This window comes from Orbicella franksi, chromosome 2, assembly GCF_964199315.1.
Source record: "Orbicella franksi chromosome 2, jaOrbFran1.1, whole genome shotgun sequence".
Classification (NCBI taxonomy): domain Eukaryota; kingdom Metazoa; phylum Cnidaria; class Anthozoa; order Scleractinia; family Merulinidae; genus Orbicella; species Orbicella franksi.
Genome location: NC_138146.1, coordinates 32,177,077 through 32,192,041, shown reverse-complemented (window position 1 = coordinate 32,192,041; position 14,965 = coordinate 32,177,077). Strand labels below are relative to the sequence as shown.

Genomic DNA, 14,965 nt, shown 5'->3' with positions numbered 1-14,965 from the left:
GACAAATTTACAGCTACGTCTGCATTTGCAGACTAAAGATTTGGTGATGGCCCAGCAACAAGCAGTGAGGCTCCATTAGGAGGGATCTAAGGGTGCGTTTCTTAAAGAAAATCCAAGATTGGATTCTTAAATCCAAAAACAGATTTTGCGTTTCTTTTCTAAACAGATGAATCCAAGATCTCTCAGATCATGGTGCATCAGAGGAACTGAATAATCCACTCTGGGCAAGGATTCTTCAGTTCCTTTGATCTCCATGATCTTGGATTGATCTGTTTAGTAAAGAAGTGCAAAATCCGTTTTTCAGTTGAATTATTAGCACTTTTCTTACCTGATATCCCGGGATATCTGTTCTAAATATCCATAGATTTTATCCCATTAATTTTTCCCCCACATATCCTGTATCCCATTAATTTTTTTCCCAAATATCCCGTAGCTCAAAAACCCCTAATGGGGCCTTGGCAGTCCAATGTGTTGCACAGTTGCAGTAGGATATAACCAGCCCACAATGTCACATGAAATATTGTCAGGCTCTGGAACCAAACTGAGACGCAAAAACAGGAAAACCCAGAAAAACTTAACAATATCTAGATTTTGTCAACCTTTATGAATATAAATATTTCTTCTTAACTTAAACCAAACTCTGAAATAAATTGTTCCATGTCAATGAATAAAAAATAACCTACTTTGAATTGTAGTTTTAACACTTTTTTTAAGTAATAAAAAATGAGGTCAAAATAAATTATCAGCATAATTTATTAATTTTCATTCTTCTTTTTCTTGTCTCAACTTCTTTTCAGCATAAATTCTTTCAGTAAAAGGCCTAGAAAAGGAAAAAAAATCATTGTCTCAGAAGTTTGAAATCGAAATTATAAATTTACGAAGAAATTAACATTTTCAAAGTAAAACTGATTATTATATGTAACAATAACATGTCCACAGAAGGCCAGTCCTGTTAAAGTATTTTGTACAAGCAGGCAGATAACAAAAGTAGAAGACAGTAAAGACCAGAGATATATTTGTTTTCAGACTCCAGTGTGAAGAAGACATCAAATAATTCACTGCAGGCAGCAAAATTGCCAGCTGCAGGTACAATTTGACAACTGAAAGCTTGCCATTGCCACAATCTATATACAAGAGGAAGGTGAGAGCAAAGCTAATGATGTCCACTGAAACAAAAATGAAGACAAGTTCTACAGAAGCTGGTCACCTCACATCTAATTCACAACTAAGCCTTACCCCTCAAATAACAGGGCTATTTTGTAACATACTGCAACTAGTGCTGTTAGGAGTACTCCTGCTGGACTACATCGCCTATTACAACACAAAGAGAAGTTTTCAAAATTTCAACTTTAGTACAAACAAATGTTGAGAGAAATTGTAATGCTTAGTAAAATGAACTGTGAGGTAATGGTGGTGGTTGTTGACCGTTGTTAATGAAAAACGTTTACACCCGCTTTCAGTGTTACGTGCATAGGCAACATCTTTCAACCATCTCTCGAGATTCCATCTTTCAACATGCTATGTAAACGGCTGAAAGACCGTTTACCTGTGAAACTGGCAATTTTCCCGGTTATTAGCGGAACAAATGACAAGTATATGATAATTACTGACCTCAAATGAATAAAGAAGATTGTGGAATTCCGATTTATGGGATAATTCAAACGATTTTAGTGTAGTCAATCAGCTAGCTCTCAATAGTGACTTCCAGTGGAATTGGGCCACTACCGCTCAGTTAATGTTCGAAAGATGTAAACATTCAAAACAGTTGATTTATCCCTCACAGAATGTTTTCTTGATACTCCTAGCCTAGTTTGATGTCAAATAAATCCATCTTTCATGACTAAAAGTCGAGGTTGACCGTAAAGAAGCCACTTGTGCTTACATTTTGATGTAGACCAGGTTACATAGCATGTCAAAAGATGGCATGTCGAGAGATAGTCACTATGCATGTAACATTGAAAGCGGGTGTAATGCTTTATTTGTAGTTTCTCACCTTTATTCCAAGATTAAAGATTAACTTAACTGTACAAATATCTTGCCCAAGAACACAAAACAATGTCCACGGCAGGCACTCAAACCCAGACCGTTCAACCCGGAGATGAGCACACTAACCCTGAGCTCACCATGCCTCCCAAGCACTAGTTAGAATAATATTCAATGAAAGTAAAGTTCCCTTAAATTGTACATGTTCTTATATATTGGGGATTGTAAATTATGCTCAACTTAGTTCTTGCTGTGTAAGAAATATATTGTACAAAATAGGGTCTGTCGCATTATGCCGGCATAATTCAGAGCATAATATCTGGAGCATCAGACATAATGCTGGCATAATACTAACATTTTTGCAGCATTATGCTGTTGTTTCTGAAAACTGTGAGAAGTGTGTGCAAATTTTGCCAGCAATTCAAGCTAGAATGTACAAAGTTGATAAAAGCCGTTGATAAAAGCAGGAATATTTCAGGAACTTGATACCTAAGACTCGTACCCAGTACATTTTGGTATAATCAAAGGTCGGGTTATCTCTTCATGCCAGGCTTCCAAGCTTGTATATAGTTCATGGATTTGCATCATGATAGAATTAAAGGGGCCAGGTCACGCTGTTTTAGGTAATTTTGTTTAATTTTGTTAATTATGAGCTCGAAATGTCAAATTGGCAGAGCAAGAGTCTTTCATTTGTAAAATCACAGCCACATGACAACTGAGAATGATTTTCCAGCTGTGTAAATGACATTTTAATAAACACTGATATAAATTTGAGAAAAGGTGGGCCAATGTTTTTCAAATTTACCCAAATGCAATGCATTTCAATCGTCTCCAGTTTTGTCCATCCATGTCCCTTCTTGGCTTTCCTATGTTTTGTTTGAGATCTTCTATAGTTTGGAGCCATTTTTGTGATATATTATTAGTTAATTCTATGACCATTTGATCAGTTCTGAAATTGCCTAAAATTGCGTGACCTAGCCCCTTTAACAGGTATGGGCTTATATGGGGGGTGGGGTAGAAGTGTCATTTTAGTCTGGCATAATTTGAGCATTATACCTCTGGCCAAGCATAATTTTGGGCATAATACCCTGGTTTCACAGGTGACACCCAAAAGCATAATACTCTATTTTACGAGCATAATCCAACAGACCCTAGCACAAAATAATTTTGTATTTTAGGTAGTTTTAAGAAAAATGTTTTAAGCTAAGATTTTTAAGTTCTTAAGTTTTAAGTTCTAAAATAATTGTGAATGATTTGTATTTTATCTGTGACCCCAATTAGTGCCATTGGCACTACAGTGACCAGACACTTTTAATAAAGGATCTGTATGTATGTATGTTACTAACATTGTCTCAGGAAAAACAAAAGAGAGCGAGACTTTTACCTTAATGAGTATCCCAAGAAGTTCATTGTTGATCCCCAGTACATTGGGTTGTTCATGACATTGAATGGAAAACCTGTAACTCTCTTGTTCAGCAGAAGTCCAAAATAATCCCCTGCAAATAAATAGTTCAGTTTCCATTATAGCTTTCAAATAGAGGTACAGTATCGGTTGAAGGAGGGGTCAAGTGACTAAGGTTTGGACCAAATGTCTTCAGAGTTGACCTAAGCTCAGAAAGTTGTTTATGACAACTCCACATTTGTCCACAAATTAAATTAATGTCCATAATATAAATAATTCAGTTTCCATTATAGCTTTAAATTGACCCTTCCTTAGACCTAGACTGTACCTCTACAATAAGGTAGCACTTTTAAAGCTATAATGTATACTATGTTAAACTGATTTAAGTTGCAGTAGATTGACCATCACATTCTTTTGACCTGATGCTAAAGGAAATGTTGTGTTCAGGAAGAATATTGATGTTTTCATGGGTAGAACTAATAATTATTAGGATCAATCTGATCTATATTTTTGTTCAACTTCTGTGAAGTTTGACATTTACCTAGAAATGTTCCTGTTATTCCAAGTGACCAAGTACTGCTCAGGACAAGAACTGTGCCAGTTACAATCAGCAGAGTACCACAGAGACGAACACGATCTGTACACATGGCAACTGCAATAGGCTGGCTTGAGATTGCTTCCTCAAACCTGTGTAATATTACAACACACTAATTCAGCTCTGTTATTATAACAAACTTGTTAAAAAAGAAGCAAAATCCTTTAGCTCATGCTGTAATACAGGCATAGGCATATGGGCACCTGCCCGAAAAAATTTGCACGATGCCCGAAAGTACGAGTATTGTCCAAACGCACTCAAATCGCAGTAAAAACAAACCCATTAACAATTCTGGTGTCTAATAAAACGGTTCAAGAAAATTTTAAATGGCTCCTTGTGGAGCCATTCAAAACGGCTCTTTTCAGAGTCGCTACAAAAGCAAAAGTTTTGGTCTTCATTTCCTTTGATTCTTTTGTCATTGTTTTGTTGATTGAAAAAATATCCTTATTGTGGATTTCTACAACACACATTTAAATGATATATGGCTTTTCCAAAACAGAATACCTGGATCCTTATATCATTTGACCTAACTCCTTTTTGATAAGGCAAATGTCAGAGAAACTAGCCTACATGCCTGGCCTTGACCACCTTTTAGAGACATTTTCTCGCGAGTACTTTTGCCTGATCCATCAGCATTTTGCCCGAAAAATTTCAAAAATTTCTGAAAATGGGGTGGCTGCATCCCACCCCCTGGCTCACACACCTATGGATACAGGTTTATCAAAGCTAAACTTGCAAACCAATGTTATTTCAATCAAAGGAATTCTTTTTTGGTTGTTACTGACAGGAAAAGTTTCATTTCACAGGAAAATAGGAAAAAACATTACAATTTTTTTTTCCAGAAATTAGTCACCATTTATCTTAGATCCAGCCGGTGTATGATAAAAATATATTTACCAGTAGTCTCTAAATAGTCCTAGAAGACATATGACAACAGCCAATGCATAACATCCTCTCTCTGCTGAGCCAAACCAATGGGTCAGAGCATGTGTCCTGAATTCCCAATGTGCAACCTTTTTTGTAAAGAAGAACAGAAAATGACTCACTGAAACTACAAGGAAGTGCATCATTCCATCAGACCTATTCCGAGTATTCTACTACCCACAGTTATTGGAATACATGCCTTGTATTTTGGTATAAGAAGAGCAACTCAATCAAACACATTTGGAATTATTCCATTTTTTCTTATTACAAAATACGGTCAATTTATCTTTTTTTCAGCTCATGAGTGGGTGGAATTCAACAAATCCTGCAATCTGATTGGTTCCTGGAGTGGGTGGAATTTTCTCATCCAGACCGCCACAGCAGGCGGAATCCGTCGAGTTGATCTATTTTCGTGAACGAGTTATCAGTAATCTTCAATCTTTCACCCTTTTTACACTTCCGTAGACAATTAATCAACGCAAGTTTATCTTTGTTTACCTTTAAATAGCAAGGAAAGTCACTGTAAGTAAATTCAATTGAGTTTTTTGAAGTTGTGAGAGTTTGTTTGGCTGTTTGTAACTCGGCGCTGTAATGGTGTGTGATCTTGTGTGTCGCTCTGCGAACAATTTTAAGTAAAAAATGAAGCAATTTCAATTGAGTCTACCTCTCTGATCATTGCTGTAATTGAGAGAAATTCTGTGGAATACACTTAACAAATTTCTTCGCTATCTGCTATTCAATTTACAGTAGAAAAGTCTGATTTTGAGTGATTCGCAGCGACTGACAGAAATTGTTTTTGTAGTACAACTTCAAACTTTGCACGAAATTTCACACCGATAAACACTTTTGAACTTAACTGGTGAACTAAATACAACTAACATAAAGTAGTTCAAAATAAATCTGTTCTTTAATACATCTTTCTTTGTCTAGTATCCGAGTTACCCGCTCGTTCGCTTATTAGAATTTTTTCTAGTGCGAATGGTTTATAGACAGCGCGTAAGCCAATTCAGCGACAAAGTTGTATAAACAAACCCACTTGTAAGCCAGTTTACCACAACAGGAAAAGATAAACATGTTATTGTCCGGCTTAGGGTCAGTCTGTATAGTAAAAACTGTGACCTCGGACTTGAAAATGCTGCCCTCAGCCTGCGGCCTCAGGCAGCATTTTCAAGACCTCGGTGACAGTTTTTCACTATATGGACCTCCCAGCCGGCCAATAACATATATTAATTGCACCCTCATACTAACAAGGTTTACTAGCATCGTAAACCTAAGAAGAGCTATACAGCACTGTTAGATGCCAAACATTTAAAAGGTTCAAAAGGCATAATAATAGACGTACAACTGTATGCACTAGTGAACTCACAATATTCCAGAAGAGAGGATTGAAAATAATACATATGCCTGCCAACCAAAGATTTGAATTTCTCCAATAAATTGGTACTTCACTTGCCACCTCGGCAATTGGGTCAATCATCTAAGATAAGACAAAAGAAATACAATCCAGAGATAATTCTACTTTCTTTAACTATTTCATTCAGTCATAAATATGGAGACACTACCTAGACCTAGAGCCATATGCACACAAAATAAGATGGCATTAAACAAAGTTTCAATTCATGTTTATGTCTTTCCTATATTTTGAGGGACCAGTTACACTTTATCAGGGCAAGTATAATATCTGGCATACTTGCCCTGCTCACAAGTTTCATGAAAACCAATCTGGATCCCTGTTTACTGCACCTTCAAGGCTTCACAGACACATTGATGAGAAAATTAGACAAATTATGTCAAGCCATTGCGTACACGTATCTCAAGCAGAGTTCACTCCACAAAGGAAACTTGGAGCTTTGAAGCTAATTAAGTGTTTTACACTGTACTGTAAATATTTCAGATGTTTAAAATTTCAGATGCATAAAAATTTCAGCCAGTTTTTTCTTTCCTTAAGCCATTGACTCCCGTGCTGCCCATAACTGCCCGTGCAAAAAGCCCCTCCAATTTCCTGTGCCGCTCGTAACTGCCCAAAAAAAAGCACATGGGGACAATAGCCTTTCCTACCCTCCCTGAAGACTTTTTGGTTCTCTTATTGTTCTGTTGTTCTTGAGGACAAACAAACCAATCAGAATTGACTTACTGAGCATATTTTTAGAGGACTTTAGGGGTCCTAGAAAGACAGTTTGTCTTCTTAAAATCATGCACTCATAAAGTGCAGGTTATCATGACACGCTGCGGGCCAAATCTACAAACTTCAAAGGCCTTGTTTTCATTCCTAACATGGAGAAATTGCTGCTTTGGAATTTAAAATAGAAAAGAAAAATACAAATTAATGTTTAGGTGGCCTCAGAATGGAAGATCAAGGAGTACAGAGTCGTCAAACCCTTCTGGTGAAGAATTTTTCCTTCCTTCAACCGCTGTGAAAACATGAAGATCGGTGCACTTTCAAATGAGTTTTGAAGACAGATCACAGACTTCCTGGACTTTAAAAAACAAAAATGGTAATGTACATTGCTGCTTCAAAGTGAATTCAACTTTTGGAACAATTGGTAATGCCACGGCCAATAAAATGACTGCAAAAGTGGGCGGGAGAAACTCAGAGCTTTCGCTTTAGCGTGAAGAATTAATTTGAACATGCGATCATGCAGCAAAACACATCTGTGAAATTTTGAACATTTTTTTGCTTTTAAATAGGGTTGTCCACTACAGCTTGAGTGAAAATTTATTGTTATTGAACTTCCTTTCATATTTCTTTCATTTGGTGCCCTGTTTTGGGGAATGTTAGGTTTTAAAAGTGAACAGTATTTTTGCACGCTGGATTCCTGTTGGATTTTCTTCTGTTGGGCAATTGGTTGCACGGCAAAGCAATCATATAATTTCTAGTTTTCTCATCAGTTTTAAACATCAAGTTGAGTTCTTTTTGTTGATATTTTTTAATATTTTGGCCCTTCATTTATTCAACTTAACATAAACGATGTCTTCGAACCTGATCTTGTGTGTGTGTGTTAACCGCGCATATGGTTTATTTTTAACGCTCGTGCTCGTTCTGAAATGTTAAAAAAACGCTGGGAATTTAGGGGTGGGTTGCATGCAATTTCATTCAGGAGCCAATGGGTTAAACTTTTCTGAATTGTTTTGGCAAGCAACTGTATTACTACTGTATATAGGTCTTAGCATAGAAGGGCCACGCTCAGTGGAATGCTAATAAACCTTTATTATTATTATTATTATTATTATTATTATTATTATTAGCATTATTATTACAATTATTATTACTGAAGGAGAAGGCCAAATTAAAGTGCCTATAACATGAAAATTTTTTATTTTCCCATCTGATCCTATAATTCATGCAATGAACTTCTGCAAAAAAATTTTTCGATTTTTTTATGAATTTTTAAAAACCTGAAAATCCTATTTTCTTGCGGTCAACCCGTGCCACTGATCACAAGATCTACATGCTCATAATCGGCCACGTGACTGAAGCTTGTGATGTAGGTTCAGGAACCCTAAGTCAACAAAAATACAACATAGGAGCAACAACACAAAATTGTTTGTCATGGATGAAGAGTTATCCCATAAAAATAGCAATAACACCACAGAATATAGTCAAGATGAATTTGAAAATGTAGAAGTGGAAGCTGCAAAAAGCGAAACGAGCGGACAAAGCTAAACACGAAGACAATTCGCTCAAGCCATATGCAGACGAACCGCCGGAAGAGAAGAATGGCTAGAAAATTACTGCAAGGGACAAGAAGAAGAAAAACACTTAGAGGAAGAGTTAAAGAGACGCCTAGAAAACAGCGAAATGAGTCTAGCCTGTAGTCACATGTTCCTGAATCGACATCACAACTCATTCCAATCTGAGGGAAGACTGGTGCAAATGGTGGACCAAAATGGCGGCAAATTTGAACCTTTTCAAAAAGCTGTAAAAAATGCATTTTATCCAAATCAAAAAATTTTTTCGCAGAAGTTCATTGGGTGATACATAGAATCAGATGAGAAAATAAAAATTTTGACCTTATGAGCACTTAAACTAGCTAGGATAAGAAACTGGGGTAAAATGGAAATTGAGGGTAAAATGCAGACCGCAGAACAGTGGAAAAATACAGACAGCAGACTGCAGACTGAATCATGTTACCATTTCCATCATTGAGAGCTAACCATAAACAGGCTAACCAGAGATTATTTAAACTAACTTGAGTAACATTCAGGCTAACCAGAGTGCAGAATTTCACTGGGATTAGTAACATTAGCCAGAATAATCCTGTTTACAGTCAGTACTCAGTAATGGAAATAACACAACATATACTTAAAAAGTCTCTAGTCTGCAGTCTACATTTTACCCTTGGTCTGCATTTCACCCAAGGTCTGCAGTCTGCAGTTTGCAGTCCACAGTCTGCGTCTTACACTGACCGGTTTGGAGAACATGAGAGAATCGTATGAGTTTTGTAAAGCAGAATTGAACTAACCTAATATGATTATATGCTCATGATTCCATGAGGTTTAGGTTGATTTGGCCTTGGGCCAAAGCAACTATCACCTTGAAGTATAAATCTACAAGCGTTCTATCTCAAATGGCATTCTCTGATTGGCTACGCTACTAACTTTCTATTCTGCGATAGATAGCGTGTAGCATAGCAGTGTGCGCTTTTTACCAAAATGACAGCTGCTTCTTTGCATTTTCGAAGTCTCTGTGAAGAGGATTTAGATAAAGTTTTGAACGACTAATAGATTTATACTAAAACTATTAGATTATTCGCTCTCGATTTCTATGCCTGATGGTTGACAAGGACGCAGCCCGAGTCAACTATCACGCAATAGAAATCTTGAGCTCGTAATCTAATTAAACAATAGAGTGTTTCTGTTGAGGAAATATCGGGTGATAGTTGCCCCGCGGAAGTTTGATGTTCTTAAAACAAATATCTGCCCAAGAAGCGAAGCTTCGAGGCCAAATATGCTAGTTTAAAGAGCATCAAATTTCCAAGGGGAAACTATCAGACTGATAGTTCCGAGACATAAACGCTCTATTGTCTTTATTGTTCATCACTAAATTTTCTTCTGCACGCCAGTTCAAAAATCATATTGAATTATTTTCAACTTTTTTAGATGAAAGCCATGAAAGCCAAATGTAAAATTTGAAAAAGAAAACAAACAAAAACCCTCTTAATACAAATTTAATTGTTTATTCTCTATAAGCCCGCTTGTTTACAGAAACATTTTCAAGGACGAGTACTATTCATCAGGGTATTTTCCTCGGACGGGCACTATGGGTTGATAGTGTCTCTCCGCAGATGAACACTATCGTGTCACGTGATCAATTTAAACCAATAAGAATTGGAGAAAATTTACTGGTGAACTATAATTGTTTAACAGAACTCATAAATCTTATTAACTAAGTAAGTAAGTAAGCAAGCAGCTTTATTTAGGTACATATCACAAAATTGAGCTCAAGGGCTCTTTTAAATATAAAAGTAAATTATTCCTAATTTTGTACCTTGTTGGTTCCTTGACAACCTTTGAAAAAAAAATTGCTTGCCTTAAACACCCGGGCTTCTCACCAAGTGTTGCTTGCTGTAAGGAAGGGAACTCGAAAATTCTGACCACCAGACTCATGTTTGTGGGCACAGGTGACTGTTTATTTCCATTTATAATAAAGTTTCCATATAACGCGCGCTCTGATTGGCTGAAACAGCGTGCTTTATCAGAGAACAGAGCACGGGTTGATGACGGTAAGTTGGCTTCCAAATTTTTGCTTCGGAATTTTGACAAATTTGACCCAAATTAAACATCCCCTGTGACTCAGACAAACGCACTGGAAGCGAGCTATTTTTCTGCAGTAAATATGGCTCACAGAGACCATTGTTAGCAACAGTAGTGTTAAAACTGTACTAAAATAACAAGTTTTGCTAGATTCCCGCCGACAAAACATGTACAGCTGTAGCGAAATACACAAATTCTCAACCTAAACAGTGCTTCGATAAAAACATTAATTTTGTTACGAAGGCAGAAATTATACTAAGAAGTAAAACAACGACAGAAAACAATTGAACTGTCTCTGTTTATGATGAGAAGCTTTATTTTTGTAAATTTACAATTAAAAATGCTCATTTGCTCAAACAACACTTACATGCAGTGTAGTAACGCTCGTTCTCCGGTCATCTCAGCGAAGCAAACCGACGAGTGGTCAGTGCAAAACTTGCTCTGATATTCTCTTCTGTGCTCGAAGTAGAACCAGTGGGAGTCGTTAAGTCTTTCTAACTTTTACGCTAGTTCGGGCAATCTTGCTGCATGCGGCTACAAGCCGTAAATAACTGTAGCTCCTTTCAAATTCAACCCGGCATTTCGCATTTTCATCCACAAGCTTTGAGCTCCGCGTTTCGTAATTTCCACTGGAAAAGTGCTCATTTTCATGGGCCACAATACGGCCGGATTCCTCTGGACTATAAACCTTTACCTGCCTTGAGATCCGTATTTAAAAATTAACTTAAAAGCGAACTTTGAAGGCATCATTCTTCTCTCGAAAGCCGCTCAAACTTCTCGAAACTGAAAGCTTAGCTGAAGTCCAGTTTGTGATTGACAGCTGTCGCTTCGTTAGCCAATCAAATTATTTGAACAATTCTAACAAGGATTGTGATTGGCTTATTTTAGCGTGCTTTATCAGAGAACAGTACACGGCTGACGCCACTTTTGCTCGTTTGGAAAATAAAGTTTGGTTTGAAAATTCAGCCGAATGCGTGGAGAAATTATCTGATTCTTTATCATAAAACAAATAAAGAAGCCTCGACTGTGCTCTGTTCTGTTGTAAAGCACTTAGGAAGCGGTAGAGCACTCAAGAAGTAGGGAAAAACACTCGACTACGTCTCGTGTTTTCCCCTACACTTCTTTCGTGCTCTACCGCTTCCTGCGTGCTTTACAACAGAACAGAGCACAGTCGAGGCTTCTTTATTTGTTAAGTATGTCACCATTGTTTTCGAATTGTTTATTTTCAGCCCTTGAATTCTTATCATTAAGTTTCTCTGATCTTCGATCCTGTGAATGAACCACTTTGACTATGTCACACAAATATTTTGTATCAACTATTTTTCGTGTTTTTCATTTTAACAGAAAACCACCTCAAGCTCTATGGATCAATTGATCAATCGAGCGATGAAGCTTATTATTAGTTTGAGTAACAAAAAAAAAATCGAAAAAGCATCGTCGAAACATCGTCTAAGTGGCACGATTACCCTATTTACGTACAGCAAAACTCTCTTATTCTTGCACAATTCCCAGCGTGTAACAGCATTTAGTCGTTCCAGTATAAAATAGTGAAAGCCGTTAAGGCTATCAGATGCAATTCAGAGAAAAACTAACCTTGGTGATGTTCAAATTGTGGAAGATTTCGCAACACCATAGCGATTGCTCCGCCATAAAGTACAATTTTGCGACAGGCCTCGCGCAGCAACTAGACTAGTTCAAGTTTCCCTCTGTCTTTTCTACATGAGCTTGCTGATTGGCCAATACGATAGCTGAATTTTAGCTATGGCGGCCTCAAAACTCTTCTGCATTCGCAGTTGCAGAATTTAGGACATTTATCTGTTGCAATGTAGTCTTCTCACTTTTCTTAGCACTGATGCTTCGCAATACTGTCCTACGGAACCACGGTAGCATGAAGGATTGGATTGTAATGGCTGGGAAAGTACAGAACTTCAGAAAAATTCGATATCCTGTAGAATTTTCTTCCCTCGAATAATTGGTCAAAATAAGTCACGTGGTGAATCACATCGCATGCGTTGCATTTACCGTTCACGTGCTCAGAACCAATGTAAACTACCAAAAAAATATTTTAGCCAAAAAATGTAGTTCCAGCGGTTAATATGTACATGGCCTCGATTCACCTACAATCAAAGAGGAAATGTTTAACACAAAATTGCGGGAAAAAAGTTGAATTGATTAACTCAAAGGAGGGCCGAGTGCTCAGCGGGGTGCTCAGGCGGGTCCTCAGCCGGCTGAGCCGGGTGGCCCTGGGAAAAAAAAACGAAAAACAGACATATGTTTTGGCGTCCGCTCAGTGGCCTCCCGTTCTCCGCAATCGTTCTCACACCCTCGCTCGTGCTCTCTAAGAAAAATAACTCGTAGCAAAAAATAAACGCCTTTGGACAGACTAAAACGGGTAGTTCCTTTTTAGAATTCAAAACAAATTATTCTCACCTAAAACTTACCATATTACTGTGAGGTGTGTATGTGGTGATGGGGCACTAGCCTCTTCCAGGCGTTCAGTTAGTTGACGACCAATGCGAAAAACGGCCAACTAAAAAATAGGGGAGAAACGCGGCAACAGAACGGCGAAAAGACGCCTGTGGGCAAACTTAGTGCTTCTCCCCTATTTTTTCGCTCCCCGTTTCTCGAGCTGCGCCCCAACTAACTGAACGCTTTGAAGAGGTTACTGGGACACATATCACTCACCTTGCTTTACACTGTACCGGGTCTGACTGTAACAGGGGTGTTTCTCAGGTATGGAGAAGGGTGGAAGGATGACTCAGTAGAACGATGTCTGCAACCTCGAAAACGCAGGCAGTTCCAGAGAGACCAGAAGCGACGAACAACTTTGAAAACTGCCCGATTAACCATTTTACTGTTTGGTGCGCGATCAGAAATTTTCATCAGTTTCAGTTTTCAGTTTTTATTATTGCACACTCTTTACAGAAAACAACTTAGCATAAGATGGTGTACAATGAAACAGAAAGAAATACAAATAGAAATTAACTAGAAGAAACAATATTTGGTTAATTTTGTGTACAGTGACCAAAGTTGCCAATGAGCTTTTGAGTTGGTCACTGTAATGCAGATATAAGTGAGTCCTGCGCACTTTGACCAACTCGGCTTGCCCTCTACAAGTGCACGCCAATGAAGGAGGGTCCATTCTCGTTCCCAGAGGCCGCACTCCTTTTGGTCAGCACCAAGAATCGCGACCTTTGGGAATGTCAAATTTTCTGAGCATGCGTGGAGTAGTCGTTTCGTATTCTCAGTCAATCAGATTGTCAGACTTGACTCTGAGCATGCTCAGAGTAATGCGGTAAGTCCGTGAATCGCGGACTTCCTGTGTTGGTCGTTTCTTGGTGCTGACTAAAAGGAGCGCGGCCTTTGGGGACGAGAATGAGGGGGGTCCAGGAGCGCCTGCACGCGCATGCTCCACGTTGATGAATATAATAACATTGGCAAAGCTAGCTTCGAAGAAAATGGCGATAACTTCCGCTGCTAGCTGGTCAGTCAGTGGAGAAAGGGCTGTCGAAGGAATTGTATAGTATTCCTCGGCAACGCAGCAGTCTCACCATTTGGTAAAACTAAGAATTTTTTTTATATGGCCAAAAAGTTGTTCACATATCTTGGAATCTCACGAGTTGTATAACCCGGTGAGTTCCCGCCATAGGGTCCTGTCGGTACCTCCCATTGTTCCACACGCGGTCAACGCACGGTTCCACGCGGGCAGGTGAAAGCAGTAAACACGGTTAGAAAGTAAGGGAGGGACCCAGGAGAGGAAACTTGGGGACCCGAGCCTGCATCTTTTGGTTAAATAGTGATACCCGAAAGACTGAAAAAAATTCAGAAGGGTTCCCACACTTTTCAGACCTTTACAGGAAGTTTCTCAGTTTGCTGATAAGTAAAAAGATCACCTTCACCTATAGCATCAACAGTTCCAATAATGTTCCATAAAAACTAATCATTTAACAAAAGCTTCGGCGCGTCTGTTTTAAAACTCATAGAAGTCAGTTAGATAATGTGCACCAGTCAAAACTAGGCATGGTTCCAAACATTTACGATCGTGTTTACAAATTTCTCAAACTTCACTCCATGAAACAGTCTGCTGCAAGACAATGATTGATCGCTTCGTTGGGTCTTCAACCTTGACAAATCTACTGTTTTAGGTTTGTTCCGGCTGTGCCAACGCTTGATTTCTCTAAAACTGAACTTCTGGGAGGGAAAACGCCCCTTAAGTGCTTGAAAATTAATACTGTCACGATTAGTTTCACATACTGTAATACTTTCTGAAGCAGCCTCCACACTACGCCGGAGAAATTTGAAAACGC

The 14,965-nt window shown here is 38.3% G+C and overlaps 1 protein-coding gene across 2 annotated transcripts; it reads right to left on the bottom strand.

Moving 5' to 3' along the window:
* On the bottom strand, positions 1-13,542 carry LOC145479357 (phosphatidylethanolamine N-methyltransferase-like). Of its 2 annotated transcripts, XM_081457694.1 has the most exons (7): positions 12,252-13,541; positions 6,271-6,381; positions 4,878-4,993; positions 3,927-4,072; positions 3,368-3,479; positions 1,237-1,311; positions 1-820 (listed from the first exon to the last, which is right to left on the bottom strand). In XM_081457694.1, exons 1-7 carry the CDS (start codon positions 12,306-12,308, stop codon positions 763-765), a joined length of 675 nt encoding a protein of 224 aa, XP_081313820.1. In that variant the 5' UTR covers positions 12,309-13,541; the 3' UTR covers positions 1-762. The 2 variants fall into 2 exon arrangements, with proteins under 2 accessions (XP_081313820.1, XP_081313821.1); XM_081457695.1 differs by lacking the exon at positions 6,271-6,381 and having other exon boundaries at positions 12,252-13,542.
* Between the last annotated feature and the right edge of the window lie 1,423 nt (positions 13,543-14,965).